At 49.1% G+C, this 27,470-nt stretch overlaps 1 protein-coding gene across 3 annotated transcripts; it reads right to left on the bottom strand.

The window, feature by feature from the left end:
* Positions 1 to 6,217: 6,217 nt before the first annotated feature.
* Positions 6,218 to 26,896, bottom strand: TEF (TEF transcription factor, PAR bZIP family member). 3 transcript variants are annotated; one of them, XM_079141200.1, is made up of 4 exons: positions 26,696 to 26,896; positions 14,002 to 14,319; positions 9,672 to 9,892; positions 6,218 to 8,408 (listed from the first exon to the last, which is right to left on the bottom strand). In XM_079141200.1, the coding sequence occupies exons 1-4, from the start codon at positions 26,796 to 26,798 to the stop codon at positions 8,193 to 8,195; spliced, it is 858 nt and encodes a 285-aa protein (XP_078997326.1). In that variant the 5' UTR covers positions 26,799 to 26,896; the 3' UTR covers positions 6,218 to 8,192. The 3 variants fall into 3 exon arrangements, with proteins under 3 accessions (XP_078997326.1, XP_078997325.1, XP_078997327.1); XM_079141199.1 differs by lacking the exon at positions 26,696 to 26,896 and adding an exon at positions 17,438 to 17,680; XM_079141201.1 differs by lacking the exon at positions 26,696 to 26,896 and adding an exon at positions 16,890 to 17,022.
* Between the last annotated feature and the right edge of the window lie 574 nt (positions 26,897 to 27,470).

The raw sequence follows: 27,470 nt of genomic DNA, 5'->3' as shown, positions 1-27,470 counted from the left end.
CTTGCATTTTAGAGGGGGCTTCCAGTCAGTCTCTCCTGTGACCCCTGCCATGACTCTGACAAGTAGGTCATTCTTCATAGTACTGATCTTCATAGTATTGATGAGGAAGAGAGGACTCAGAGCAATATGGCTGATATGGCTTCTGTGAGGTTATACAGCAAGGTGGAGCTGGGACTGATTTTTCTTTTTTCTATTTTTTGTACCAGGAATTGAACCCAGGGGCACTTAACCACTGAGCTATATCCTCAGTCCTTTTTATATTTTATTTAGAGTCAGGGTCTAAGTTGCTGAGGCTGGCTTTGAACTTAGGATCTTCCTGCCTCAGGCTCCAGAGCTGCTGGGATTATAGGCGTGCAACACAGTTCTCCGGCTGGGGCTGATTTCTGGTTGTGTGAGTCCAGGTTGTGTGAGTCCCAGTGCTCTACCCTAGCAAAGGGCCCCCGGCTTGGGTATGATTTCAGGGGAGTAGAGAGTATGGTGATGCAGGGCCTCTCAACCTGAGCCCCATTTTCCTGTGTGCCCACAGGTAACTCCTTTCCCTCTCTAGGTCTCTTTCCCATCCAGTCAGGAAGGGCCCAGATGTAATAACTTCCAAGATCTTTGTTATCCAAGGCATCTGACCCTAGCACCTGAACATGCCATGAGGGAGGGAGGAAGGGAGAGAGATGGACCCAAAGGTGGGTGGACCACAGGACCTGAGGTTATGTGGCCCAGCTGGGTGGGCAGGATCAAGGAGGAGGTTCATGGTGGAAAACGAGTGTGCCTTCAGGAAAGTCACTTTCCCTCTCTGAACCTTGTCAAGTGGGTCAAATTTAGTCACCACAAAGATCCTGGTCTACTGCAAAGGATAAACATTGGGCTTTTCCTCCCCACTGCTGCTGGCCACGCCTGGACCTCCTTGCTGCTGCTCAGGGTGGCTCAGACAGCCCATGGGTAGATGTCAGATCAGACCTTGGTATGGCTGCTTTGGCTAACTGACCTCCACTGGCCTGAGGGAGTTGGAGGGTGGGAGTGTCCAGCACAGACAGGCACAGGCAGGGTCAGTGCCTCAGCCAGATGAGGTAGCAAAAGCATCCAGTGTGTAGGAGTCACTAGGTCTGGGTTTGAATCTCAACTATGACATTTAGTGGATCTTGGGCAACTTGCCCAAGACCTCCCTGAGACTTCATTTCTTCCTCTGTAAAACGAGGACATCCACCCTAGAGTGCATGAGGCTGGGACAACGTAAGAACAGCAAGGAATGGTGTATGCTCTGAGAGGTAGTACCGGCTGGAGGCAGCAGACCAAGGACCATTGACCCTTCCTCTCCAGACTGCATCCCTTGATGTCAGCCTGGAATCCCAGTTGGAGTGAACGCCCCTACCCAGTTGGGAGGAAGGTTAAGCAGTGGCTCACTGGCCTGTCCCTAGTGCTGCTCTGCCCAGACTTAATCCTAAGGGGCCTGGTGTCAGCCTGCGTGGCTGGGAGGATTTGCCAATAAGAGCTCAAGGCTGCGGCACCCAACCTGAAAGCTGGCTTCTGACTTCCTCTGTTGCTCACCCCTGGCTCTGGCTGGCAGCCATCCCAGATTAGCTGATGACATCAGGAGCTGCCAACTGGGTCGACCTGGCACAGCCAAGGCACAGTGTAGGAAGGGCTGTTTGCTAGTGAGGTAAAGTCAAGGGAGGGGGCATATGTCCGGCTTTGGAAATTCATCCTACTGGGAGCTGGGGTGGAAGAGGACAGGAGGTAAGGATCTGCATGGTATAGTGCGTCCTCTATGTACAGAGTGAAATTGCTCAGGGGAATTGAGTATCTTGCCTAAGGCTACATGCTGCCCAGCAGACACCCTTCACTGATGGCAATAGCTGCTAGGACTAGGGGTGACCTCTGTGGAGGTCAGAAACTTCTTCTACACCAGCATCATGGCGGCAGCTGCTTGCCCAAGGGACTTGCCCAAGATCATACTTGAAATTAGTGATGGAGGCAGCATTTGAACTCAGGGTTGTCCAAAACCAGTGTTCTCCACAGCTTTGACATATTTCAAGTCCACAGCCCCCATTTTCTCCTGGCTGCACAAATATCTGCTCGGAATGGGAACATCTGTATGCAGCACTGAAAACAGTGGGTTACAATAGTCATTGCTAGGGAGATAGAGACCTCAGGTTGACAAATCTCAGGGAAGGACTTCCTAGCCCTTTGGGTCACATACTACTTAACCAAATGTGCCCACAGGAATGGGCTTGGGGGTGTGCAAAGCCTTGAGCCAGGCCTTTCCTTTAGTATGTGATGCTTGGGCCCAAAGGTTTTACTCTGCTTAACCTGACTTCTTGGCGTCCTGTTCCAATCCTCAGGGACAAGAAAGAGACGGGGGTGTCAGGTTTCACTCACCCTGGATCCCCTCATAACTTCTCTCCTTGTACCTCATTGCTTGGTGTGCTGGATTGACACTGAATGTTGGATCCAGGTCAGAAGCTGCCTGCAGGTCCCTTGGGTCTACACCTAAGATGTGAAACTTGGGAACAAGTCACATCCATTGGCCTTCCTTGTTTCATTTTCAGTGCTATCCACAAAGGGGACATCCCAATCTCTCCCATACAATGTCTCCCTGTTCCTCAGTCTTCTTTATTTTTATTTTTTTACTTTTTAGTTGTAGATGGACACAACACCTCTATTTTGTTTAAGTGATGCTGAGGATCGAACCCAGTGCCCCATGCACTCCAGGCAGGCACTCTACCACTGAGCCTCAGCCCCAGCGCCTCCCCAGTCTTTCCATCATGTTATTTACCGTGATCCACCACTCTCTCTGATGCTTACTTGTCAGCGCACCTTGTGAGGGCAGGAGGCAGGGCTGACACACAACGTTTAGTAACTGTGGGGCATCTCTAAGCTTCGATTTCCCATGTGTATAATGGGATGAACGCTTTCCCCGTTAAATTTAAAAACTGAGACAATGCCTCCAAGTACCCAGCTCAGGTCTGGGAAGTAGTAGTAAATGCTAACAGTGCTGGGAGTTGGACTGGGGTGAGGACAATCCCAGGCCAGCATGAAGGATTTTGTCAGGAGATGGGCAGCTGGTTAACAGGTTGTGCAACAATGCCCTGATCCCAGGGCAGAGATACTATTCTGGGGATTTGTCACCCCATCACCCACTCTGGGTTTGAGTTTTAGTTCTGCTGCTATAATTTGGAACACATCACTTTGCCTTTCTTAGCCTCCTTAAACTTGTAAAATGGCCATTTAAAAAAGTCTACCTTACCATTCAAATACATTTTTCACCTTTTACGAACTTATAAATGGTTCCTGATCCCTCAAACCACAGGGACTGAGCCCCAACAATATGCAGAGTGGGAAGGCCATGCAGGAGTAGTCTGGGTTGTAAAAGGGCAGCTCCAGACCTAGTGAGGAAGTAAGCATTGCTAACTCCATGCATGGGAGTGGAGGGAGAAGGGATGCAGAGGAGGTGGGATGGGAGGGAGGAGGAACTGCCAAGGGTGATGCACCCCATTCACCACCATTCTCTGGATCAAAGCAGCTGGGGAGTTCAGGCCAGGCTGGGCAGGGGACCGAGGGACCCCAATGCTGAGTCAATTGGCAATGACAACAATGGTGCCCCGCAAGCAGCTGTACCCTCTGTGTAATGGTGTATGTGCGGGGGAGTCAAGTTTAAGTTGTCAAGGCTAGCCCTGCATTTGGGACCTTCTTGCTTTAGCATCCCGAGTAGCTGGGATTACAGAAGTATGCCACTGTGCCTAGTTAAAAACCTTTTTTTTTTTTTTTTTTTTTTTGCAGTGCTGCAGATTGAACCCAGGGCCTTGTGCTCGCAAGGCATGTACTCTACCAACTGAGCTATACCCCCAGCCCCTAAACTTTTAATTGTGAAAGCGTCATGACTGAGATGGAAAATTTGCCCAAAGGAGAAATTTGCCCAGATTCACCAGGACCCAATAATTCCAGCTTATTATTTTTTTAAATTTTAACTTTTTGGGTACCAAAAAGGGCGCTTAACCACTGAGTCACATCCCCAGCCCTTCTAATTTATTTTGAGACAGGGTCTTGCTAAGTTGCTTAGGGCTTTACTAAATTGCTCAGGCTGGCTTTGAACTTGCGATTCTTCTGCCTCAGCTTCCTGAGATGTTGGGATTATAGGGGTGTGCCACTGTGCCCAGCCTTTTTCTTTTCTTTTTTTTGGGGGGTGCTGGGGATTGAACCCAGGGCCCTGTGCATGCAAGGCAAGCACTCTACCAACTGAGCTATCTCCCTAGCCTGGTCTTTTTTTTTTAAATAGTTGCCATCAAGTATTTGGGAACACTTATCATAAGCAGTCCCCTGACTATTAGTTGTACAGCTTTATCTGTTCAAATTACTTTTGATCTATGTCCTTCCTCAAAGTAAACAGTGCAGTGATTACCTTCATTTGACATCTGAGGAAACAAGACACACAGGGGTTAGGTGTACTAGTCAACGGGCATCTGCTTGGTGACAAGTTATGCTAGGAATGGGATTTCTTTATATATATGTATTTTTAAAAAATTGTTGATGGACCTTTATTTTTATTCATCTATTTATATGCAATGCTGAGAACTGAACCCCGGGCCTCACACATGCTATGCAAGTGCTCCCCCACTGAGCCATGACCCCAGTCAGGAACGGGATTCTAATGAGGTAAGTGTTCTGGCCCAGTCTCCTAGGTCTCCCAGGCCCACACGCAGAGAGAGGAAACAAGGGAAGAGTGGGAATAACAAAGGCAATGGCAAAATTCTCGTCTCAAAATATTTAATTTTGTTTTGAAAAGGATACATTCCCGGCTTCCCTCCCTACATCACTCTGGCCCACCAACAGTGACACACTCACACGCACACACGCACATAAGGCCAATGGGCTGCTCTCTGTTCTGCCCTCTCCAGCTGGGAAGAAGGGATCTTCTCCTTGCTTCCTTCTCCCAACAAAGGTAAAAGAGAGAGGGGCCCGCTGGAATGCCAGCTCCCAGGGGAGGATGCAGAGCCCCACACACTCTATCATATCACATGCACTTAGAAAAATAAGACCAAGTGGTGTTCTGGCATCCCCAACACCAAAAGATAGCAATCTCCACCTGGAAGTCATCTTTGCCATTTTCTAGAAAAATTTATTGCACTTAATTAACAGCTGTTAAAGGAGCTGGGAGGGAGCTTTGCCATGAAAATCAGGAGCTCCTTGGCCCTTTGTGTCATGGGAGTGAAACTCCCAGGGCCATGTGGAGAGCTGCCCAGCACAAGGGGTCTTTCCCATAGGCTCCCACACTGGCCACCCTGCCTCAGGCTGGAGGACTACAGAAGTTGCCTGCTTGGGGGGGCGGGGTCTGCAGCACAGCATGCAGACCTCTCAGCAGGGTGTGCAGACCCAAGTTAAAGTTCACTACTGAATGCCTTCCCCAACTGGCAGAAGCCAGACAGGCAAAGAAAGCTCTTCCTTTGACAGAGGTCAGCATTACCTAGGTCCTCCTCAAAGCTGCCAGCTCTCTCTAAATGTATGTTTTCTATATCTAGATCTACATTTCTTACATGTACATACTTGCAACATTCTAGTTCATTCATGATTTGTCTGTTCTGAGGTTGCAATGGGGTGGCCAGGAAGCTGAAGACAAGACACTCAGGAAGTAGACAACACTTCCCAGCCCAAGGTGAACCCATGGAAAGACAAGTTTAAGTCAGCTTCTCTAGCACCCTGTGCTTTTTTTTTTTTTTTTTTTTTTTTTTTTTAAATCCCCCCAAGGTGTTCTCTAGAATATGTCAAAGAGCTGAGCATGGGAGACTCAGTCTTCAGCTGCTGACCCTAGAGGAAGAGGGCTCAGGAGGGAGTTAAGGAGAGCCCCCATCTCTAAGACCCACAAGGCAGGGACCAACCTTCTTTCTGTAGGGACTTGGTTCCCAGACCAGGGGAGGAAGTGAGCTTATCTAAGCACTTCTTTCCCCAAAATGTCAACCTCTGGTCATGCTTCTTTCTGTTCCTGCCAGACTCCTGACTCTAAGGGGCTCTTCTAAGAGTCCAACAGCCAAATTCCTTCTAAGTAAGCACTTTGGGAAGGAACCAGTCATCCTCTGCTTGGAGGGAAGAAGAGGAGCACACTTCACAGATAGCAGGTGGGAAGGAGGAGAGAACCATCAAGCCCCCACCCAACTGGGGTCTGAACATAGATACCATCCAGAGATAACGTGTCCATCCTTTAAAAAAAAAAAAAAAAAAAAAAAAAAAACTGAAAAAACACAAACCTTACACTTTTCTAGCCAAAGAAAATGAAGAGCTTTTCAGCTCAAGGCTCATCCATCAATAACAAAATGAAGAACTGCCCTCTGGGTGAGCAGCCAGCCCAGAGGGAGAGTGCCGGGCGGGCAGGTGAGCTGCCCGGGCAGGACACTGACATGCTGGATGCAACTGCCCTGTGTGGTCACAACAGAGTGAAAGTGTGCACATGGTTTTTATAGAACCACAAAGTAAATGTCAGGGGCCTATGGGAGGGGAGACCTCCTTTGGCCTCAGGGACCTTTGTCGAGTCCCCCGAAGAGGCAGGTGTGCAGATCCCTAGAGGGTCCCCTGGGTGCAGTCCACAGCCAGTAGACGGCTTCCCCAGTTTTAACATCTGTTTCGAAAGTCTTTAGAGGTCAGGCCCAGGACGTGGAGCCACCACTGTAAATAAAGCCAGTGTTAAGTATGACAAAGTGCACCCGTCACCTGTCTCCTCTTCACACAGGTTGCCCGCCCTGAGCAAATAAACAGCCATCTTGAGGGTGCCCAAACTGACCCAAATGAGCAGAGGTTTCCACAAATTTCCTCAGTTGATCTTCTGGGCAGAGCAAAAGGATAATCCAGGCAGACAGAAGAGAAAGGAGCAGCTGTGAGGCAGAGGAAGTCATAGCTGCGAGAATGGTTCCACACCATGGTCAGGCTTGTGTAGGTGGCCCAACTCTTAGGCCCAAGACTGAGGGGACTTGAGGTCCATGCAAACGTCCCAAGAGCCTGCCATCCCATGGGAAATGCACTGGTACTTGGTGATTCCTGGCTAGGTGCTCTGCCCTGCTAACGCCCTCTGGATAGCTCACACAGGAGGAATCCTGACGCAAGAACTGGGAGGACCTCTTCTGCCCTCAGGGAGAGTGGACTCTGGCCTGGGCCACACTGGTGAGCAGAGCAAGGAAAAAATGGAGCTTCACAAGAAATAAGCCCCAGCTCTCAAGCCCACAGTGTAAGGTGCTATAGGGGCCAGTTTTCTAAACACCATGCGGAAACTACACCTTAGGTCCAGGAAGGTAAAGCTTCCCAGGTGAGAGGGGGAATTCTTTTAAATCCAAGACAATGGTTACCAAGTGAACAGAAACAGCAGGCCCAGAGGCCTGTCTAGTGGAACAAAAAGAGAGTCAGGTGGCCTCCAGGACTGGCCTGGAGGAGGAGGAGGTGAAAAGGCCTCTCCCCCCAATGAGGGCCCAAAGACTAGTTGCCAGGGTGTCTCCTCCACACCAAGTAGATGGAGCCAGTCCCCAGGGCCTCCTCCCTGGCATCCAGTCCTCAAGCCTTAAAGCCCTAAGAGAAAAGGGGTGTGAGGACTAAGAACAGCTGAGTGCACTTCTGCTGCAGGCCCCAGGCCCCAACCTCATCCCAGACTGCAGAGACCATTCCTGTGGCCTGGCACCCTGCATACGCTAACAGAGGAGCTAGTATGCCCTTCTACCTCCAAGGGAGATGGGAATGGTCTTTCTCACAGACTTTCTGGGGAGGGTGAGGTGCATGACAGACACACACCAAGTGGAAATCCACGGGCTACCTGAGAAGACGTAACGGTGACAATGATCATGACTCATTCTGCAGAGGCAGCCCTCGGCAGCCCAGGCTGGAGACCGAGGGAGAGTCGAAGGAAGCCTGAGCGCCCTGTGAAAGGAGATGTGTATTCCAGAAGTCCCCTTCCGATTCAGCCAGGACATCCAAGAACAGAAACTAGGCCGATTCACCCATCCACGTAGATTCTCTCATGCTCCCTGTCAGTGGGAGGCTGGCCCCCCTGGGAAGTTGCCACGTGCGCTGGCCATGTTATAATGAAGCTGAGACGTGAACGCTCCTGGAGCAGGTGCACCACTATGCGCCCAGGACGAGTCCTAAGTCTCCACGCATGTGTGGGGTTCACGGAGCCCCCAGGCAGAGGTCTAAGGGGCAGGCAATGCCCAGCCTGGGCGGGGCACGGGTTACAAGGGCCCATACTTGGTCTCATACTTGGACACGATGGTCTTGCACTTGCCCACCTCCTTGCGTAGCTCTGCTACCTCCGTCCGAAGGGCTGTATTCTCCTTCTCCAGGAAGGCAGCACGGATGGTGATCTGGTTTTCCTTCAGGCGTCTGGCATCTCGTGACCGTTTAGCTGCCACATTGTTCTTCTTGCGTCTTGTCCAGTATTTTTCATCCTGTGGGAGAGTAGCCTCTGTGGGTCTCATCTTCCCTGTCAGAGGACCTAATCTTCCCCTCCTGCCACCCATATTCTCCTTATAATTCATAGAGGTAGCCAGAACTAAAGCTGGGACCCTGGGAAAGGAGCTGCATGTGCCAAAGAAAACACTGAGGGGCACTATCCTGTCCTCAGAGGGGCAGAATGAGAAACAAAGTCCTCTGACAGGTTGCATGGTAGAGGGAAGGAATCTCTATTGCCAGTAGTTTTGGAGTGCTGCTTTAGCATCAAGTACCATTTAGACACATTTTAGTGTTTTAGTTGTGGTTAAAGGACTGTAGCCAGGGTCCAGTCCCTCAAGTTCGAATCTTGGCTATGCAAGATTATTAGCAGTAGAATCACACAAATTCCTTAACTTCTCAGTGTCTCAGTTCTACAGTGGGGATAACAACAGTAACTACCTCAGAGTTGTTTGAGGATTAAATGAGTTAATATGTACACAGTGCTCCTAACAATGCGTGGCCTACAACAAGTGATGTAAGTGTTAAGCAGTATCGTCACCATTATTATTAGTCTTAGAAGCCTCTTTAAGAGGCAAGCACAGTTATTCCCATTTTAAAGACAAGGAACTTGAAGCAGAGCTGGGTCCTAGGTGGTAAAGAAGGGCCTATACCCAGGTCTGCCTGACTCCAAGCTCAGATGAAAAGTCCTCCCTGTGCGTTTTTCAGAAGAGAGGATGGAAAAACTGCAAAGTTCCCTTTTCCCATTAGTTCCCATGAAACCATCAGCTTGAGAGCTGCCTGCTCATCCTTGGGAATGGCAACATACAAGCTGTCTTTTGTACTTCCAAATGGACTCTTGTTCAACTTCAGTTCCAGTAGTCTAGTGAGCTTTTGCCCAATGGATGGGCTAAAGCCAGAGAGGCAGGACACTGACACACCCAGAGACAATGAAAAGGAAAGAGAAATTACAGGGAGTCACTGGAGCCAAACAGCACCTGACTGAATTTTCTTCTACCAAACTGCTGCAAGATGTGGTTCTATGCACTGAACTCATGGGTCCACAAGGAGGATATGTTCTTGAGATAAAAACTGCATATGAGGAAACACAGTTTCCCGAATTTTTCCTCTATTTATTTATTTATTTTATTTAATGGTGCTAAGGATAGAACCCAGGGCCTGATACATGATAGGCAAGCACTCTACCACCGAACTATACCCGAAGCCCATCCGCAATTCCCGAACCACTGTTGCACCTTTACTGATAAAGGACACTAGGTTACCTTCTGCTCATCAGGGACAAAGACCTTCTTGGCCTTTTTGATCATGGGCTGGGGTTTCAGGTCTTCCTCTGCAAACTTGTGCTTCCGAGGGTTGAAGAGCTCCCCACCTGGCACACTGGAGAGGACCAGGTCAGCAGGATCAGGGTTGAAGTTCACATCTACCTCCACACAGTTGGGGTCGATGGGACTGGGAGTCTCCCTCTCCTTTTCCAGGGAAGATTCTGAATGACACAGAGGAAGGTGTCAGGAAATAGCTCACAGGACAGAGAAGATGCATGTCAACCACCCAGACATCTGCTGGAATCTCAAGGCTGCACAAACTACTGCTACTGAGGAGGAAGAAGACCATGAGAGCACCAGCTCCTAAGCTGGATGGGAGAAGGGTGCATGCAATACGATTCAACAACACAAACATGACATTTGTTTTCTTTTCTTTCTTTCTTTCTTTTTTCTTTTTTTTTTTTTTTTGCAGTGCTGAGGATTAAACCAGAGTCTCAGTCATGCTAAGTACACATTCTACCACTGAGTTACCCCAGTCCAAGAATTCTTCCCTTTAGGAACAGAATGCTCCAAAGGAAACAGGATTTCAGAACAGACGGGATTTTTTCTATTTTTTTTCCCCCCAGAAGTTAAGCAAAACATTAAATCATTATACCCATTTAACTTCCTGAGTCTCAAGTTCTAAGTAATGAAAAATGGCTGAATTTCTCTGTGAATTACAATGGACCAGGGACATGGACATGGGTTCCACTTTTGAGTCCCTGAGACACATTAGTCACTATGTTCATCTTACAACTCTGAAAGGAAAATGAGTGCTAACTCTACAGAGGAGGACACTAAGGCTTAGGGAAATACAAAGGTTTTTCTAGAATCACACAGATCAGTGACTGAACTAAAATGTAAATCTTGACCTAGAAGACGGACTGCTTGTTCTTCCCTGCCCCATCTGGCTGCCACTTTATAGTGAATACTGGATTAGAGGCAATTTTGGAGTTCAAAGGTTGTGTATTATTAGAGGTAAGTGTTTTTTTTTTCTTCTTTTTTTGCGGTACTGGGGATTGAACCCAGGGCCTCGTGCTTAGTGTTATATTTTTGAAAACAAACTAAACCTTTGGCCTACTTGTTCAATGCTATTGATAGGACTGCACAAGATATTCAGTCAACAGGTGCTGTCTTAGCAAAGACAAAACAGTGGCTGGGACTGTGGCTCAGCAGAAGAATGCTCGCCTAGAATGTGTGAGGCACTGGGTTTGATCCTCAGCATCATATAAATAAATGAATAAAATAAAGGTACTGGGCTGGGGATATAGCTCAGTTGGTAGAGTGCTTGCCTTGTAAGCACAAGGCCCTGGGTTCAAACCCCAGCACCGCAAAAAAAAAAAAATAAATAAATAAATAAAGGTACTATGTCCATCTACAACTAAAAAAAAATATTAAAGAAGATAAAATCCCTGCTTTCGCCAGATGCGATGGTACATGCTTATAATCCCAACAGCTGGGAAGGCTGAGGCAGGAAGAATTGACAGTTCAAAGCCAGTCTCCGCAACTTAGCGAGGCCCTAAGCAACCAGTGAAACCCTGTCTCTAAATAAAATACAAAAGATAGGGCTGGGGATATGGTTCAGTAGTTGAGTGCCTGAGTTTAATCCTGGGTACCCACCGACCACTGCAAAAAAAAAATCCCTACCTTCATGGAATGTTATTATAGTGGGGATGACTGACATTACATAATTTTTTCAGGACTGGGGATCAAATTCAGTGCCTCACACACACTAGGCAAGAGATATACCACTGAATTATATTCCCATTCCTTTAAAAAATTTTTATCTTAAGACAGTGTCTCATTAAGTTACCTAGTTGGCCTTAAACTTGAGATCCTCCTACCTCAGCCTCCCAAGTACCTGGGATTCCAGGTATGCACCACCATGCCTGGCTACACAAGATAACATTTTAAAATACATACAAAAATGTGGGAATCATGTAGACATTTGGGAGAATAGTTCAGCATGAATATCAAGTACAAAGGCCCTGAGGTAGATGCTTGGCTAGTATGTTAAAAAAAATTAGTGGCAGGGATGATGATATGGCTGGAGTGAATGAACAAGAGTAACAGGATGTGTATGAAACAGAAAATGTGGGGTCTTTAATCACAATAAAGCCAGGGGGTGGTTTTCTCTTCTAAGGGACACGTGCCACGTAACGACTGGAAGGGTGCTACTGGCATCTAGTGTGCAGAAACCAGGGAGGCTGCTGCATATTTAACAGTGCAAAGGATACAAAAATTAAAATATAAGTCCCTCCTTCCATCCCAATAACAACAAAACATTTTTTGGTCTAAGCATCAATGGTGCTGATTTTGACTTTTCTCTTGAGATGGGAAGCCACTGGAAATTCTAAGCAGAGGTGTGACATGATCACACACATCAACTCACTGTATCCTGCTAAAGGAGGTTAAGTACAAAGAGGCCCAAGCATCAGAGGAGTGAATAAGCAGGGACCCTTGTGGTAACTTAGGAATACAGGGGACCTGCCAAATGCCATACTTGCAAGACAGTCAAGGTATCCACCACACAAAAATGCTATTCAAGTGACACCACATCTGGATGCCTGCAGCAGCAACCAAATGCTGAGGTGTGTTTGTCTCAGGGACAAGGCAGGATAGATTCGCAGGAAACAAAAGGGGACGCTTTTCCAAAGAGTACATAAAAAATAAGGCTTAGGGGCAAGGATTTTGAGGAATTCCCCTTTCCCTGTGAATTGCAAGTTCAAGGCCACCTGTAGCAACTGAGTGAGATCCTGTCTCAAAAGTGAAAAAAAAAAAAAGGGCTGGGGATATGGTTCAGTGGTAAAGTGCCTCTGGGTTCAAGTTCCAATACAAAAAACAAACAAACAAAAAACCTGGTATTTTAAAAATTTTTTAAAAAGAACTCATACTTTTATAGCTGAGCACAGTGGCACATACCTGTAAACCCAGCTACTGTCAAGGCTGAGGCAGGAGGATTGCAAGTTCAAAGCTAGCCTCAACAACTGAGTGAGACTCTGTTTCTAAAGAAAACATAAAAAGGGGCTGGGGATGTGGCTTAGTGGTTAAGCACCCCTGGGTTCAATCCCCAGTACCAAACCAAACCAAACCAAAAAAACCCTCATACTTTAAATACATGTCAAAATATTTATGGATGAAAGAAAATATCTGATTTTATTGGAAACACCTGGTTATTAATTAGCAACTGCTTAAGTTGGGGGATGGCTACATGGAAGGTCATTATTACAGTCTCTTGCTGTTTTGTTTTCTGGTGCTAGGGGATTGAACCCCTGGCTTTTGCACATGCTAAGCACATGATCTACCACTGAGCTACATCTCCAACCCCCTTATGTTTATCATTTTGTTTGAAAAATTTTCTATACTAAAGAGTTTAAAAAAAAAATAAAAAAGAGGATCAGAATTTCCCGGGTATGGGTTCCTTGGATGATATACCAGGAGATATCAACTTGTACACCTCTAACTGAGCCTGCAGTAAACTCTGCAGAGCCCACTGAGACTGGAGCACGTCTTCCCTGGTAGGTTCATGTCAAAGGGTCATAAAAACAAACCCATAGAGGCCAAATAGGGGGAAAACCAGAGGATGAAGGGCATATTCTGAAGATGTTTTACAGGTGGCAGGAATGCCTTCTTTGGACCAGTGCCACCTAAGTACCACCTGCCTATTGGAGACATACATCTTAGGCTCAAGTGCTGCCTCCACTACCTAACAACTGTGTGACCTGGGAAAGGTACTTCTCTGTGCCTCAGTGGGTTTCACAGATGAGTTTCCTCACCTGCAGAACAGGGATAATAGTACTAATTTCATGTGGTTCTTTTGATGATTTTGTATTAAGGCACAGCACAAAATAATGCAAGAAAAATGCTAGCACTTACAATGATAATGATGATGATAATGGTATTAATGTTAATCCCTGAGCTTCCTGATAATTTGTGGCTAAGTGCAGGTAATGGGGGTAAAAGAGCAGCATCAAGGATATGCAGAACAGGATTTCTCTCCTGCAAAGCCTCACACCTGAAAGGCCGACTTCACTGTCCTGATCATTTGCAGCACATCAACCAACAGAAAATCTCTGACTGCTGCTGATGTGACTACTATATTGACTCTAGCCTTGGGAGACATTGCTGGAAGGTGGGGCAATGTGGGGAACAGAGGGTTTCTCCATACTGCAGCCCACCAGAATCTCCCCTCAGAGGAGGGGATCACTGGGTGTGTGGGCACAGCAGCCCTAAGGGGGAAGTGGACTCCTTAGATAGGACAGGTGGTCCTGCCCAAAGGCCCGTCACCAACCTGTGCTGGATACGGTTTCAGAAGGCTGAAAGATGGCAGTGGAGGAGGATGGCGGGGATGCTGTGGAAGAGCTGGCGGACTCTTTTCCTTCTAGCTCAGCTACAGGCAGCAACAGGTTCTGGGCCAGTTGAGTGGGGCTGGCAGGGATGCCATTCTCCAGCAGGAATTCGTCCAGGTCCATGTACTCCAGATGGAAAGACTCGCCGTCGTAGGGGATGGTCTTGTCCCAGATAGGTGGCATGAGGGAGGCTGAGACAGCCATGGTACTGGCTGCTGCTGCCTCGTCCTCCTCCAGCTTTTCCTTCCCCTTCTCCTTATCTGCAAACAAAATTTTCGATGAGACACTACACAAGAGGGTAACTTAGACCCAGTAGGTGGGCTGTGAACCTCAGAGCAGATACATCTTTCTCCAGTCTGATTCCATCCCATGCATTTCAAGGGCCCACTCTGTGTTCCAGCTTCAACCTGGTGCTTGAATCAGGCTGGCTGGTCTCCTTTAGAGATGTCATCACACCTTCCATGCCTGGTCTTTCTGGAATGCTAGTCACACGCATTGGGACCTGATGTAGGCCCAGAGTTATTGCAGAATACGCTGTGGGGATGGCCCCTGCTGGAGAGAGGCTTTGAGGAAGAATATAGGATTTTTTTGCCTTTTTTCTGATATCTTAATGTGAAAAAGGTTGTGGTACTCAAGCCAAGTACTTTTGTGTTCTCCTGTCCTATCTCCTCCCGTCTGCTGCTCAGCAACCCAGGGCTGCCACCGATTAGGTATGTGATATGTGACTCTGTCCATGTTACTTAACCTCTTTGAGCCTCAGTATCTTCCACTGTAAATAAGGATAAAGCAGCCTCTTTGGTGAAGATTAGAGAAAACATTTGAAAATATCTGTATAAAGTCCCTGGCATACAGCAGGTGTTCATTATTATTAACTCACTGAGAGCAGGGGCTATGTCTGGTTCAGTCTGGATCTCAGTAGCCAACTAAGAGGTAGGCAGACAGTGGGCCATGGGAAGATGTGTACTGAATGAAGAATACTGAATTCACAGATTCACTTTAGGTTGACTGGATTGAGAGGATCTGGAGCTTTCTTTTCAGGACCTTTTTCAGAGCAACCATTTCAAGAGACTTTTATTCCTGAATAAGCAGAAAAGACTAAAGGCAGGTTTTCTGGAAGGAGAAGCATGTAGCTGAAGAAGACTACTCCTATATAAAGTAAAACCAATCAATTAGCGAGGACCACATTCCACCTAATTATCTTAGTTAAAAAGTTATATACATTTGGATATCCAAGAGAGCAGTTAAGAAAAAAAGATAAGAGAGAAATGTGACAAGACTGGAAGGAAATCAAAGTGACAGAGAGGCTAATCAGTGAAGTGGGAGAAAAAATCATGACAAGTTCATAATGGGTTTTCAAAATTGAGAGAGACAACTCTGAACTCTGGATTTAGAAGTGAAAAGGAGAAATCAAATACCATTATGTTGGAAATAAACCAGTCATGCATGGACTCCTAGACCATAGTCAGCCAAAAAGCAGACTGTTTGTCCAATAAAAATGAACATACCTAGTGAGTTAAGAAGGTGGAGTTTGTAGCAAACAGAACTTGGTCATGGCTTCTAATATGAATTAATCTGAATTTCTGCAACTGTATTCTGTACCAGGACTTGGTTTCAAACTAAGTGGGAAGTAAAAAGTCAAGGCCTTGTGGACTGGGTGGGCCAGATGGCTTCCCTGCTCTTCTCCCTTGAGATCCTGACACCATATTCTAGACAGAAATGACTTCTGTTGGGTGGGTTCACTTAGGATCAATGGAGGCAGGAGAAGGAAGGAGATAAAAAAGCAGTCATACTGAAGGACAAGCAACAGTAGGTTCCATGTTTTGCCTCGTCTAAGCAATTGAGACTATTTTTAAAGAAGTGGTTTTAATTTTAAAAGAGGATTTGTTCATCACTCAAGTAGGTCACAGGTATTGACACCAATGGTTGTGTTCATTATCATAGAAAGAACAAACTGAGAGCCATAAAGCCTTGAGAAAGCATTCCCACCCTTCTGCACCTCAACTTTCCTCATCTGTGAAATGAGAGTAATACCCTACAGGGCTGTTATGGAAGCCCACATGAAACATTATTATGTCAAAATGCTCTGTGAACACTCTGAATTACTGTTAGGGATGGTTATTATCTGATAATCTTAAACAAGAAACTGCCAGATGTGAACACCTGTCACCATAGCCTGTCTCAGTCCCAGATTTAGAACAAAGCATCATCTTAAAAACATACAAAAAGGTTTGTGCACAGGAGGTCCTGAAGCAGAAGGAGAAAGCCTGGCTTCACCTGATGTGCTGAAGCTATTTATAACCCAACAGTGACAGCCATAGGAATGAGAGCCTCAGACCACATCCAGGAAGGAAGAGAAATGGTATTTTTAAAAGGAAAATTCCCCAGGACTGACAATTTACAAAAAGGCCCATCCCTTCCCAAATCCCTGAATTACACTGATGGCTCAGTGTAGCAATCCAAAGATCTCAGAATGAAAGTAGACCTTAGAGCACCTATACTCCCACATAGGTGGCACTCCTGCTGAAGCTCATCTCCCAGGCAAAAAACCAGGGCCAAATCTGCTTTTCACAAAGGCCCCTGGGACCTGGGCAATAAAGGGAAGCTTTATTGTGGTATCCTGCCTTTGTGGTTCCAAAGCCTATGGTCACCCAAATGAGGACCTCAATGACCTCATTCTGACCTCATCCCACCCCTGTCTCGCCCAAAGCGGGTCCCCTAGAAGGTGCCCCCATGCCTGGCCCCATACGCCTCCCCCACCTGCACCTCAGCAGCAGCCCATAGATACCTATTAGAAAAGCTCCAGTGTGAATTCAGTAGCTGGGATACTCACCCCCTGGAAGGAAGACTCCCCCAGAAAGGGACAGGCCATATGCAAAGACAATCTGCTTAGCAGTCCAATGCTCCTCAAACTTTGGTGGGCTATGAAACCACAAATGTATGGGGGGGTGCTCCCTAAAATGCAGAGTCCTATCCAGGATCCGCAAACTGGGTGGGGCCCAGGAATTGGCATTTTAGGCCAGCGTTCCGGGTATTCTGATGCAGGCGGCCCCAGGGGAGGCGCCCTGGAGCGCCATGTAAATGGTTGCTCCGAACCCCCTCAGTCTCCTCGGTAACCCCTACACAAACTCCTCTTCACGCCCGCATGCCACCCTCTCTTCTGACCCTTTCCCGCTGAGCCCCACCTGACCCAGCCTCGCCGCTCGCCCTCTGTGCTCCCTCCCCAATCCCCGGCCTCGTCCTGCAGGCCCGTCATCTCCAGCCCCCATCCCCCTCCGCTGGACCACTTCACCCCGACCTCCGACTTCTCCAGCCCCGCCCCCACGAGGCCCCGCCCCTGCAGAAGCCCCGCCCCCAGGCACGCGCAATGCCCCCCCTCACCAAGGCGCGCCTCGCGCGGGGGGTTCTCCATCAGCTTCTTCAGGACCAGAGGGAAGGAGCCCGGCAGGCCCCGTTCCCCAGCTGCGCGCCCCGGGCCCGGCCCCGCCTGCGGCTCCACAGGCGGCTTCTTCCCGCCGCCCGTGTCGGACATCGTGCCCTGCGCCCTGCTCGCGCGCCTCACCTCCCCCGTCCGCCCGCCCCCCGAAATGGGCCGGAGCCGCGCGACCCGCCGCAGCTGCCGACACGGGCGGCTCCTGCGCAGGCGCGCCGCCGCACCCCCGCCTCCCTCATTCCTGCCCCGCCCGCGGACCGGCTCCGGCGTATTCATTATTCATGAGGCCAGGCCAGCAGGCCCGGCCGGAGGCTTTGGATTGGTGCGCTCTGCGAGGGGGTGGGCGCGGCCTCGCGGGCCGGGATTGGCCGGGCGGCTAGGGCGAGAGAGACACGTGCGGGGCCAGGTGAGGTGCGCCCGCCCGCTCGGGGTCCCTGGTTGGGGCCTGCTGGAGGCTGTGTTGTAGGCCTTATTTGGAGGCCGCCGGTTCCCCGCTGCCAGTGGCGCCCTCTTCTCCCAGGCCACCGCATCGTTTTTTCCCTCTCTTCCCACTTTCGCAACCTCCCGGACGCACACAGGAGGAAGGTGGGGCTGGAAGCGCACCTGCGGGCCTGCGGGTCACGTGGAGCCGCAGCCGAGCCTGGCCGTGTGGGGGGGAGGGCGCTGAGCAGCCAATGAGGGTCGGAGGGCGGGGCCGGCGGTGGTGCACGAGGCGCCGCACGTGCGGGCTGCGGCGGGGCGGAGGCGCGGGGCGGGCCTTAATGTTCCGGGGACTCTGCCCTGGGTCGTGGGACTGGGACGCAAAGCCGAGCCAGCAGTCCTCCTCCCACGCGACCCGGAGGTTGGCCGAGGGCAGGAGGCCTGCGGTTCCAGGCGGTAGGGACGACCGAAGCAGGCTTAGCAGCCGCTGAAACGAGTGTCGGGTTGCCCAAGATCCCGGCTTCTGGAGCGGGCGTGGCTGCCAGATAAACACTAGCGTGGAGAGAGCATTCTTGAGGCCCAGTCCAGAGTCAGGGCCCGGGTGCACACTTCCGTCCTCCCCCCGCTAGCTTGTGACCTTGGGAAAGTCCAGTGGCTCCACTCGAGCCTGTTTTCTCAACCATGAAATTAGGAGGTTGGTCTAGAGAGTATCTACAGATCCAAACAGCTCTGAATTCTCTTTCCAAGATTTTCCCTACTTTTGTCGTACAATGAAAAAAAAAAAAAAAAAAAAAAGCCCTTTATGTAGGTACTGATCCCACATTTTGTGGGAGAACCACCCACTCTTAAAATATAAACATACCCTGGGAGTTCCTCAGGAAACATGCAAAACGGGCAGGAGCGCACGGATGTGGCCGTTACAGGAAGCTGCTCCTAGATAGCTCTCAGTACTTTGTACCTCTGAGTACAAGCCCTACTCTGCTTCAAACCCAAACAATACTAGCCTCTCGCAGTTTAAACACCCAGGGGGTGGGCAGGGACTTTGGCTTGTTCATCTTGTGTCCCTGCAAAGGCTCCAGGCTTCCCGTGGGAGGGGCTGGGTAACAGAATGGTAGTCCTTGGTTCCTGGGGCAGACGCAGGAATGCAGCACTGCTGGATGAGAGCTGATGGAATCAGAATTTCCCTGAGAGTTGAAAGGGGAAAAAGTTGAATAGCTGAGCAGTCCTAGAAAGAAAGCAAGAAATTTGAAGGACTTGGTAGTGGTAGGGACAGGATGACGGGAGTCTGACTTCACAGTTCAGGTTCTTATAGTCAGTTTGATTAGAGTTAGATCACTTTCTGAACCTGATTCCTCCAGCTAATCGCTTCACCTTTCTGGGCTCCTGATACCTAAATGGAGTAGGGCAGGGCCTACCTTAAAGTGTTTCCATGAGCCAATGTATGTAAATGTACAGTTGCAAGCCTGCAACAAATGATAGTTTTCATAGTTTTACTAAAACTGATGGGTACAAATCCGTTGGGGAAATAGTAAATTGTGTACAGGAATCCTGTATGTTGTAAAATTTTTTGTTAGCAGGAATTCTCAATGTGGCTAAACTCTCTATAAGAGAAACTGACTTAGGGCTCTTTAAGAAACACACTTCAAAGGGCATTCCAAGAAAATTGATTTGAACAATATAATGAAGGTTTAAAAGAAAAGTTTAGCCATGGAGGAATTTGCTGGATTAGAGTTAAACATACATACTTTCATGGCTATTATGACATTGAGAGGGAAAAACAATTCTCAACATAGTAGAGGAGGATTAGTGAAATGAGTGGAAAGTTAAAGCTGGATGCAGTGGTGTGCACCTGTAATCCCAGTTACTTGAGGGGCTGAGGCAGGAGCATTGTGAGTTTGAGGCCAGCCTGGGCAATCTAGCAAGACCCCATCTCAAAAAAATAATAACAATAATAAAATAAAAGGGAGTAAATATTTTTTTTTTTTAAGTCATAGTTATCCAAATTGGATAATGCCTACTTATAATCTGTTGGCTAACTTGGAGCAACTAACCTAACAGGCAAGTGAACACAAGGAAGACAGACATGAAGCTAACAGGTTGGAACTCCCAAACTTAGTTTTAAATCATCCTCTGTTCATATACTGTCACTTCCCAGGTAGAGGTTTTCCCCTTGGGTAACATAGGGTGAATGGTATGTGAAAATTTCTGTAGGTACAGGCCTGAGGATGTAGCTCAGTGGTAGAGCACTTGCCTAGTATGCATGAGCCTATAGTTTCCATCCCCAGTACTAAACACACACACACACACACACACACACACACACACACACACACACACACCCAAAAACAGGTGCAATACAAGCATGTTCCCCCAGTGCCCCAATGCAACGAGTAGTAGGTCAGCTTCAAGCTGATAGGCAGCATTCAACAGCACCATCCTGGAAGTGAGCTGCTACTTTCTTGTCTTCATTCTTCAACTGACCCCAGAGGAACCACTACCTCTCTTTACATTTGTCAGTAGTGTGGGAATAACTCCGTAGTCTTACACCTTCTCTTAGTGGAGAAATAAATGTGAGAATTAGCCAATTTCCATAATGTTCATGAGCCCTATGAAGAAATAAACTCAATGAAAAGAACATTATTACCTAGTTAGGACTTTCAAGGAATGAGTGGTACCTTCTGTAGTAATAGGTTTTCAGGAAATGCAGGTCCTCAGGCAATGGTGATATTGGTAACTTGGGAGGCAGGCCTGAGGAATGACTCCCCTTAGCCACTGAGCAGCTATATAGTCTTGGGCAGATGACTCCTATGTTTCAGTTATTTTCCTCTTGGAAACAGAGATGGAAATGGTCCCTCACAGGGTGACTGTGATAGACAGTGTTCAGAGCCCACCTAGAACAGTAATAAATGGGAGGGTGTGGGTGGGTACCCACCCTTTCCTTCCAGTCAGGTTGTGTTGGGTTATAATTTGGGGGTGGCAACCCAAGGGTGGGTTATAGAATCGAAGCTAGAGCCAAAACAGGATGAGAAGTATCTGTCTTCCAGAGCTGAACTGGCTCTGAATTCTGTTCTTCACTGTTCCAGAAACCTGCTAACCATCCTAAGTTAAAAAGTTTGCTCAATTGAGCAGTTGTAAAAACAAGTGATTATTATTAGCATGGAAGCCTTTGGCCAAACGCCAGATGATCTTTTTGGTCATCATATAGTCAGCAATCTAGTAGGACTGACAAATGGGATCAAAGCCTGGAATGTGTAAGAAGAGGAGAATGATAGGCTTCCACTGAGCTCTAACAAAGCCCAACCATCTGTGTCCCTTGCCAGTACTAAAAGCAGGCAAGCACACTGTCTTGTTCAGGGTAGTAACTTAGTAAATATTTATTGGCTTGCTTGCTGTGGTTGGTACTGGTAGGAGGGTTAACAAAGCCTTTCAGAACCAAGTTCCATACATTTGGAGCATTATTAACATTAAATAACAGTCATTATTTCTGATTCACAATGGAACCTGGAGTAGCAAATGTAAGCTATCTTCACAGTAAGTCCTCCAGTATCTGCCTTGCCAGCAACTCTTTCTGGCCTGCACTGCATACCTGTGACTGTATAGCTCTGGGCTCTGGGGTTCATGTGTTCTAGGGAAGAAGTGGTGGGTGGAGGCTGTTATAAAAATTCTTGGCCATCTCTTCTGTACTCTCAAGAGGACTTGTTTCCCCTTTGGCTTGCGTTTTGTGCAGATTACAGATGGAACTGCCCCAGGAGTGCTCTTTCCTAAGAAAAGCCCTTACCTCCAGCCTCTGCTGCCTCTCAGCAACCACCACGCGTCAGCCCTGGTTTCTCCAGCCAAAGCTGTTGGTGGTACAGTGGTAGGGTGAAGGCTTCAGAGCGTGACCACCTGGGTCTGATTCCTACTTGGATTATTTCCTGTGTGACCTTGGGCGGCTTAACCTTTCTGTGCCTAAGTGTAAGAAGTAAAGGAATCAGTTCAGGCACAATGCTGAGGACAGTCATGGTGTATAAGCAAGTGGTCACTTAACATTAACTTTTACCATAATTCCATCTTGGATTGTTCTGAGGATAGCTTATGCCTCCCATCAGCCATTTCTCCAGGAAGAGTGGGGGTGAGTGGCTCTTAAACACAGGGACCTATCAGTCTTACTTGTAGGACCTTAAAGGCTTTGTAGGCTCTCATCTTTTGGGTCTCTCCAACCCACCTTGTACTTCTCTCCCCCTTGCTGTCCTTCCCCTTTTAGTCCTTAGACATAATTTAGTCTCTTGCCCCAGGAAAGGACCTCGGCAGATGCTGTTCCTGCAGCTGAAAGTTTCTTATGTAGCAGGTTCTTCCTTCCCTTCCAGGCCTTAGCTTAAATGTCACCCCTCAGAGGGCCCCCCGCCTCACACAGGTTGCTATTTTTTGACTGTTTCTCCCCACTAGATCACAAACATTGTTGAGCAAGGACAATGTTTGTCTCATTCATGCCAGGGCCACAAGTGAAGCAAATGCTCAAAAAGCAAATGACAAATGACCAAATGACCAAGAGGTACTGCCCTGAGACATGGCTTCAGAAACCAGGGAATCCTATGGGCAGACACCAACCTGGAAGTGGGAGGAACTGGACTTGACCCCCTTGACAACTGTGTGTCCTTCCCATCTCCAAGCATCCATCTTCTCATCCATAGAATGAATAATCAAACTCATTCCCTTGCAGAGTGACAGAAGCACATAGCGCAATTCCTGGCACATGACTGACAGACTAGGGGTCATTCTTTCAGCAGCCTAGCATTGGGTCCAGTTCAATGCAAAGCCACCTGGAAGGGACACTGATTGACACTGCCATCAGTGTCTGGCACTTGGTGGAGAGTAGTTTCTCACATTTCTGATTGGTGAGGGGGCAGGCAGAAGAGAGAGTTCTAAGGTAGGAGGGAAGAAAAGAGGCCAACCCGCTGTCCTGGGAGTGCAGTTTAGTGGTAGAGTGTTTGCCTAATGTGCATGAGGCCCTGGGTTCCATCTCCAGCACTGAAAAAAAATATATTAAAAAAAGGACTGGTCTCCTACTGGCCCCGAAGGTGGTCAATCTCTCTGAGTTAATTTTCAGAATGAGAAAATATATTGTTTAGAAGGTTGAAGTGAGGATTAAAAGGTCAACACATCAGCACACAGAAGATCCTAACCCATTTCCTTCTCCCTGAAAGCAAACTCCATACTTTTTCAGTTTTGCCCTGGTTTCCCCAGCTGTAGGGATTGAGGGATGGACCTCTAATAAGGCCAAGCTCAGGGCCACCTGGGGCACACTGAGTACATTTACTTCAGCCACCCATAGAACCATACCAAGGTCCTCTCCCCTGCACCCCCCCCTCTGTCCCAGCAAGTCCTCCTGTTACTCTTCCTCTTATCCACAGCTGGGCTGTCCCGTTTGGTGCAAGGCCAATGGCACCATGTCCTCAGAGCCTCAGCATGCATTTCCAAGGAGACAGCCCTGTGTATGTGGACAAACTTGTAACACCCAGGTCTTTAAAGGAAGGTGGAAGAAGGGAGGGAGGGTCAGATTGCAAATGTGATAGAGGTGGAAGGAACTGCCAGGCCCAGCTGCTCTTCACCTTTCAGAGAAAACAGCATGGCATTTCACAGTTTATATCACTTTCATGTGGGACAACTTATTTAGTCCTGGCAGTAAGACTGTGACACGGGTATTCTTTTCCCCATTTTGAAGAAAGGGGATGGAGAGAGGAAGGCAAGTCCTCCCAGTCAGTGGGCAGCAGTCCTGTCAATGAAAGCACTCTGCTGTCTCTCTGGGATCTCGCTGCTTTGCCCCGAAATAACCATGCTTTAAGAGTGCCCTGGGGTGGGGACCTTGCCTGCTCAGCTCAAGATCTCGTTTAACCTTAAAGCATGTTTTCATGATTCACAGCTCTCTAAAAAGGAGGACCGAGTAAATGGAAAAGGTAAGAAGATGGGCAAGGATGCCTCTGAGCACAGCCAAGGCTCCAGGGCTTGAGAGAAGGCCGGGTGCAAAGAGATAAGGATATGGTGTAGAGTCTCAGGTCTCAGGGTCTTTCCAGAAGCTGAAGAAGAAAGGAGCGAGCATCTGAAACAGAATCACTCTTGGAAGAGGCTCCTTGGGAGAAAGTAGGAGCAGAGGCAGGAAGAAGAGTCATTAGGGCTCAGGGTCCAGCGACCAGGAAAGGAAAACTGAGTCAGGGTTTGGGGTATGGATCCACCCTTTTGCTCGGCATGTGCTTCTCTGTCTGTAGGGAAACTATTTGAACTGGTGGTCCAGAGGAAGGGCCTCCAGGAAACCAAGGGAGTCTCAGATCAGTCAGGCTAGCAGAGAAAGTCTGCAGGATGTGAGAGAGGCAGAGGGCTTCACAGGCAGTAGTGGGAGGCCCAGGAGCAGCAAGAGGGAGGGCGCCCCCACGTGAGTCTCAGGGATTGTCTTTGAACTAGAAAACAGTGAGTCTGCGGGGAGAGCAGTTTTGCTAGGACACACCTGGAATTTCTCACACCGCGTGACTTTCCTCTGAAACCTCTCCCTCTGGAGATATACTCTGCCTCTGACCTAACTGTGCTGCCGTCACTCGGTGGGAGAAAGAGAAGATGGGACTCTTTGAACAGTCTCCCAGGAGAAACCATCCCCTTTCACACAGAAGCAGCTATGACCTCCCACTGAGGTCAAAGCCGGAGTGGTGGGAAATGGGGATGCTTTGACCAGAGCCTTTCAAGGACCCATGAGACTACTTAGACTTGATTTCAGTGTGGTGGGTGTATTCTCATCAACTTTTTCAGGTAGACCATTTTTATAAATGGTTTGGAGAGTCTGGGAACTTTGGAAAGTAGTGATTGTAGGGTGGGACAGTAATGTGAGTGGGTGGGGCTTTGCGACACCTTTGTCTCTTCTACCTGCTTCCCCTCATTGTATCTCTCCAGTTGGCCACAGGCAGTTGTCCTATGGCACCTTGTGCTCTCTCATTGAGGTGTCCCATCAAGTGACAGGAGGTGACCCGAGACTCTGGCCCTCAGGCCTATCCTACCATACCTGACTATTCCTTAGCCAGAGCTTATTAGCCCTTGGCAAAGTTCTACCTAAACGCTGGGCCCTGACTGCCCTCCACAGTGAGGGTTAGGGACTCTTCAGCTGTTGCCAGGCTCTGCAGACCGGCTCAGAGCCAGCAGTCAGCAGCTGCTGCCACACTTAAAAGGCCTTGCTATCCTCATCTGAGGAACAGCACCCTGAGTCACCTTCTCGGACCAGCTGGGAGCTGTCCCATGCAGTGTAGCAAGGCATTCTGGGACAGATACCTGGGTAGGGCCAGAGGGGAGCTATGCTACCTTCCTTCTGCCTGGACCAAAAAGGGTACGTTTTGCCTTAACTTTTGGAAAGCTTTCCCGGTTTCCACACAGGCCATCCAGAGATGGCAAAAAGTCGGCGGTGGCCTGTTTGTGGTGTGGACTCCAGCTGGGGCTCCATTGGACTGAGCTGCAGGGGCTTTCCCTGAGGAGTTGGGTTCCTAGTAAGCAGCTGGTACTCCTTCTGCAATGCCCACCTTGAGGCCTGAAAAAAAATCCAATATTTGAAACCACAGGCTGTGGCCTGAGCTCAAAGGTCCATGAGAGTGCCCTCAGGGAACCCTGTCAAGAACTCAGGCCACCCTCCTCCCTCAGTGTCTCCCCAGGAACAGAGCTGTAATCCCTCCTTAACTAAAGCCTATGCCTGACCCTAGAGCAGTAAGAGGAGGCCAGGGACTGTCCTCTGGCTCCAAAGTTTAGGGGCTGGTTAAGAGCCGTGCAGAAAGTCTTACGGGACAACCTGGGTGGTGAGAGAAATCAGGTGCCAGCACAGCCAGATGAGGAAGAGCCCTGGGAAATTCTCCTGTGAGGACACTCTGGGCTCCTAAATCAGCTGGGCTCCTCTAAAGGCAATGGAGGAGGGTCTCAGTGTGTAGCTCAGTGGTAGACCATGTGTTTAGCAGGTATGAAGCCCTGGGTTCTATCCCTAGCATCGCAAAAACAAAAACAAAAAACAAACAAAAAAAAAACACCAAAAATCCGATTGAGGTAATGAGAGGTAATGAGACAGCTGAGCAATGAGCCTCTGATGTCTTGGAACTGAAGAGATTTTGAGAAACACTTATCAAGAAGGAGCACCCTGAAGCAGGTTGTCCCCGGTTCTCCCCAATTCTGAGCACTGGGCTTTCGGGTTTCCCAAGCAGGATTTCAAGACACCTGGTGCTGGCTGCCAGAGCTGCCTCGGCTCCACACCCTCCTCCATTCACCCCATGTTTGCCTGTGGTATCCTAGGAACGCGGGGCTTTCAGCCTTGTGGTCCTGTTACATAACAGCTTCCATCCCATCCTTGAGTTCAGCCCTCCAGCGAGCGGAGCCTCTTCTCCACACACGGCTCTTACTGCCCAAATCAACCATCTCTGCCACTCCTCTGCCCATCCCTGATGGGCAGGGGGAGGGAGCTTAAGAAGCAGTCAACATCAGCTGGATTCTTTCACCAGGACACTCTCATCCTGTCCTTGTCCCACGTGAACACAGCACCTGTCAGTGGCTGCACACTGGCCACAGCAGCTCTCCAAACCACCAGGCCTTGTGGGTAACCCCAGGGTTGGAGTGGCAGCCGTGCACCTCCCCAGAGCCGCCTCTGCACCACACCCCATCTTCTGCCCAGAACAGGTCCAGTGGCAGACCCCTGCTGGGGGCCCTCCCTATTCTGTCCTGCCACTGTCCCTGTGCCTGACCCCACCCCTTGGGCACTTGGGCAGCCTGCCAACACAGACCTTCCGTGCTCCTACCTGTCCTCTTCTCTGGCCAAGGCAGAGAGTGCTCCAGCAGGGACTTGAGGACCTCAGGCATGTCCATGGCAGGGGCCACTCCGATCCGGTCGCAGCTAGACATGGCCCAGCAGGAGGTTCTTGCTCCGGGAGTTTAGAAGCAGCTGGAGAGGCTGGGGCTGGCTGGGGGAGAGCCTCAGGCTAGGGAGGCAGGCGGGGTGGGAGCCTGAGGCAGCCAATGGGCAGCACCAGCCCTGGCCCGCCCGTCCACCCCCAGCTCGGCCACCTGCCAGCTCCGGCTGCAGCCAGGCCTTCCCTTCCCGCTGCTTGGCAGGGTGGACCTGGCCCTGTGCCAGCTGCAGCACGTGGAGCCACAGCGCCAATCCTCTGACAGAGAACCCGGCCTGTTATCTAACTTTGCAAAGGGAAGTTCTCCCCCAGGCTGGGAGCCATAACCAGGGCTGCCAGATGAGAACGGTGAGCAGAGCTCCACGCCCGCATGGAGCATGCCCACATCGAACCTGCGCGACACTAGGGCGGAGCAGAGGAGTCCTGGAACCTCAGGCACAGGGGAGAGAAGAACACACCCTGGAAACCATCCTGGGCTGGGACCCGAGGGCTCAGGAGGAAAGGATGGTAGGCAAGACCAGCACCCCAGGCAGCTCAGCAGAAAAGATAACCATGTGTGGCAGGTTCCGGGACATGAATGGCATTGTGCATTCATGTGTGAACTTCTGTGCCTCAAGGGGTTGTGGCATGTTGTGTCACGCACATGTGCCTTCAAGGCACACGAGTG

The sequence above is a fragment of the Sciurus vulgaris genome (genome assembly GCF_902686455.1).
Source record: "Sciurus vulgaris genome assembly, chromosome: 5".
NCBI classification, from domain to species: Eukaryota; Metazoa; Chordata; class Mammalia; order Rodentia; family Sciuridae; genus Sciurus; species Sciurus vulgaris.
This window is presented reverse-complemented; position numbering and strand designations above follow the sequence as displayed.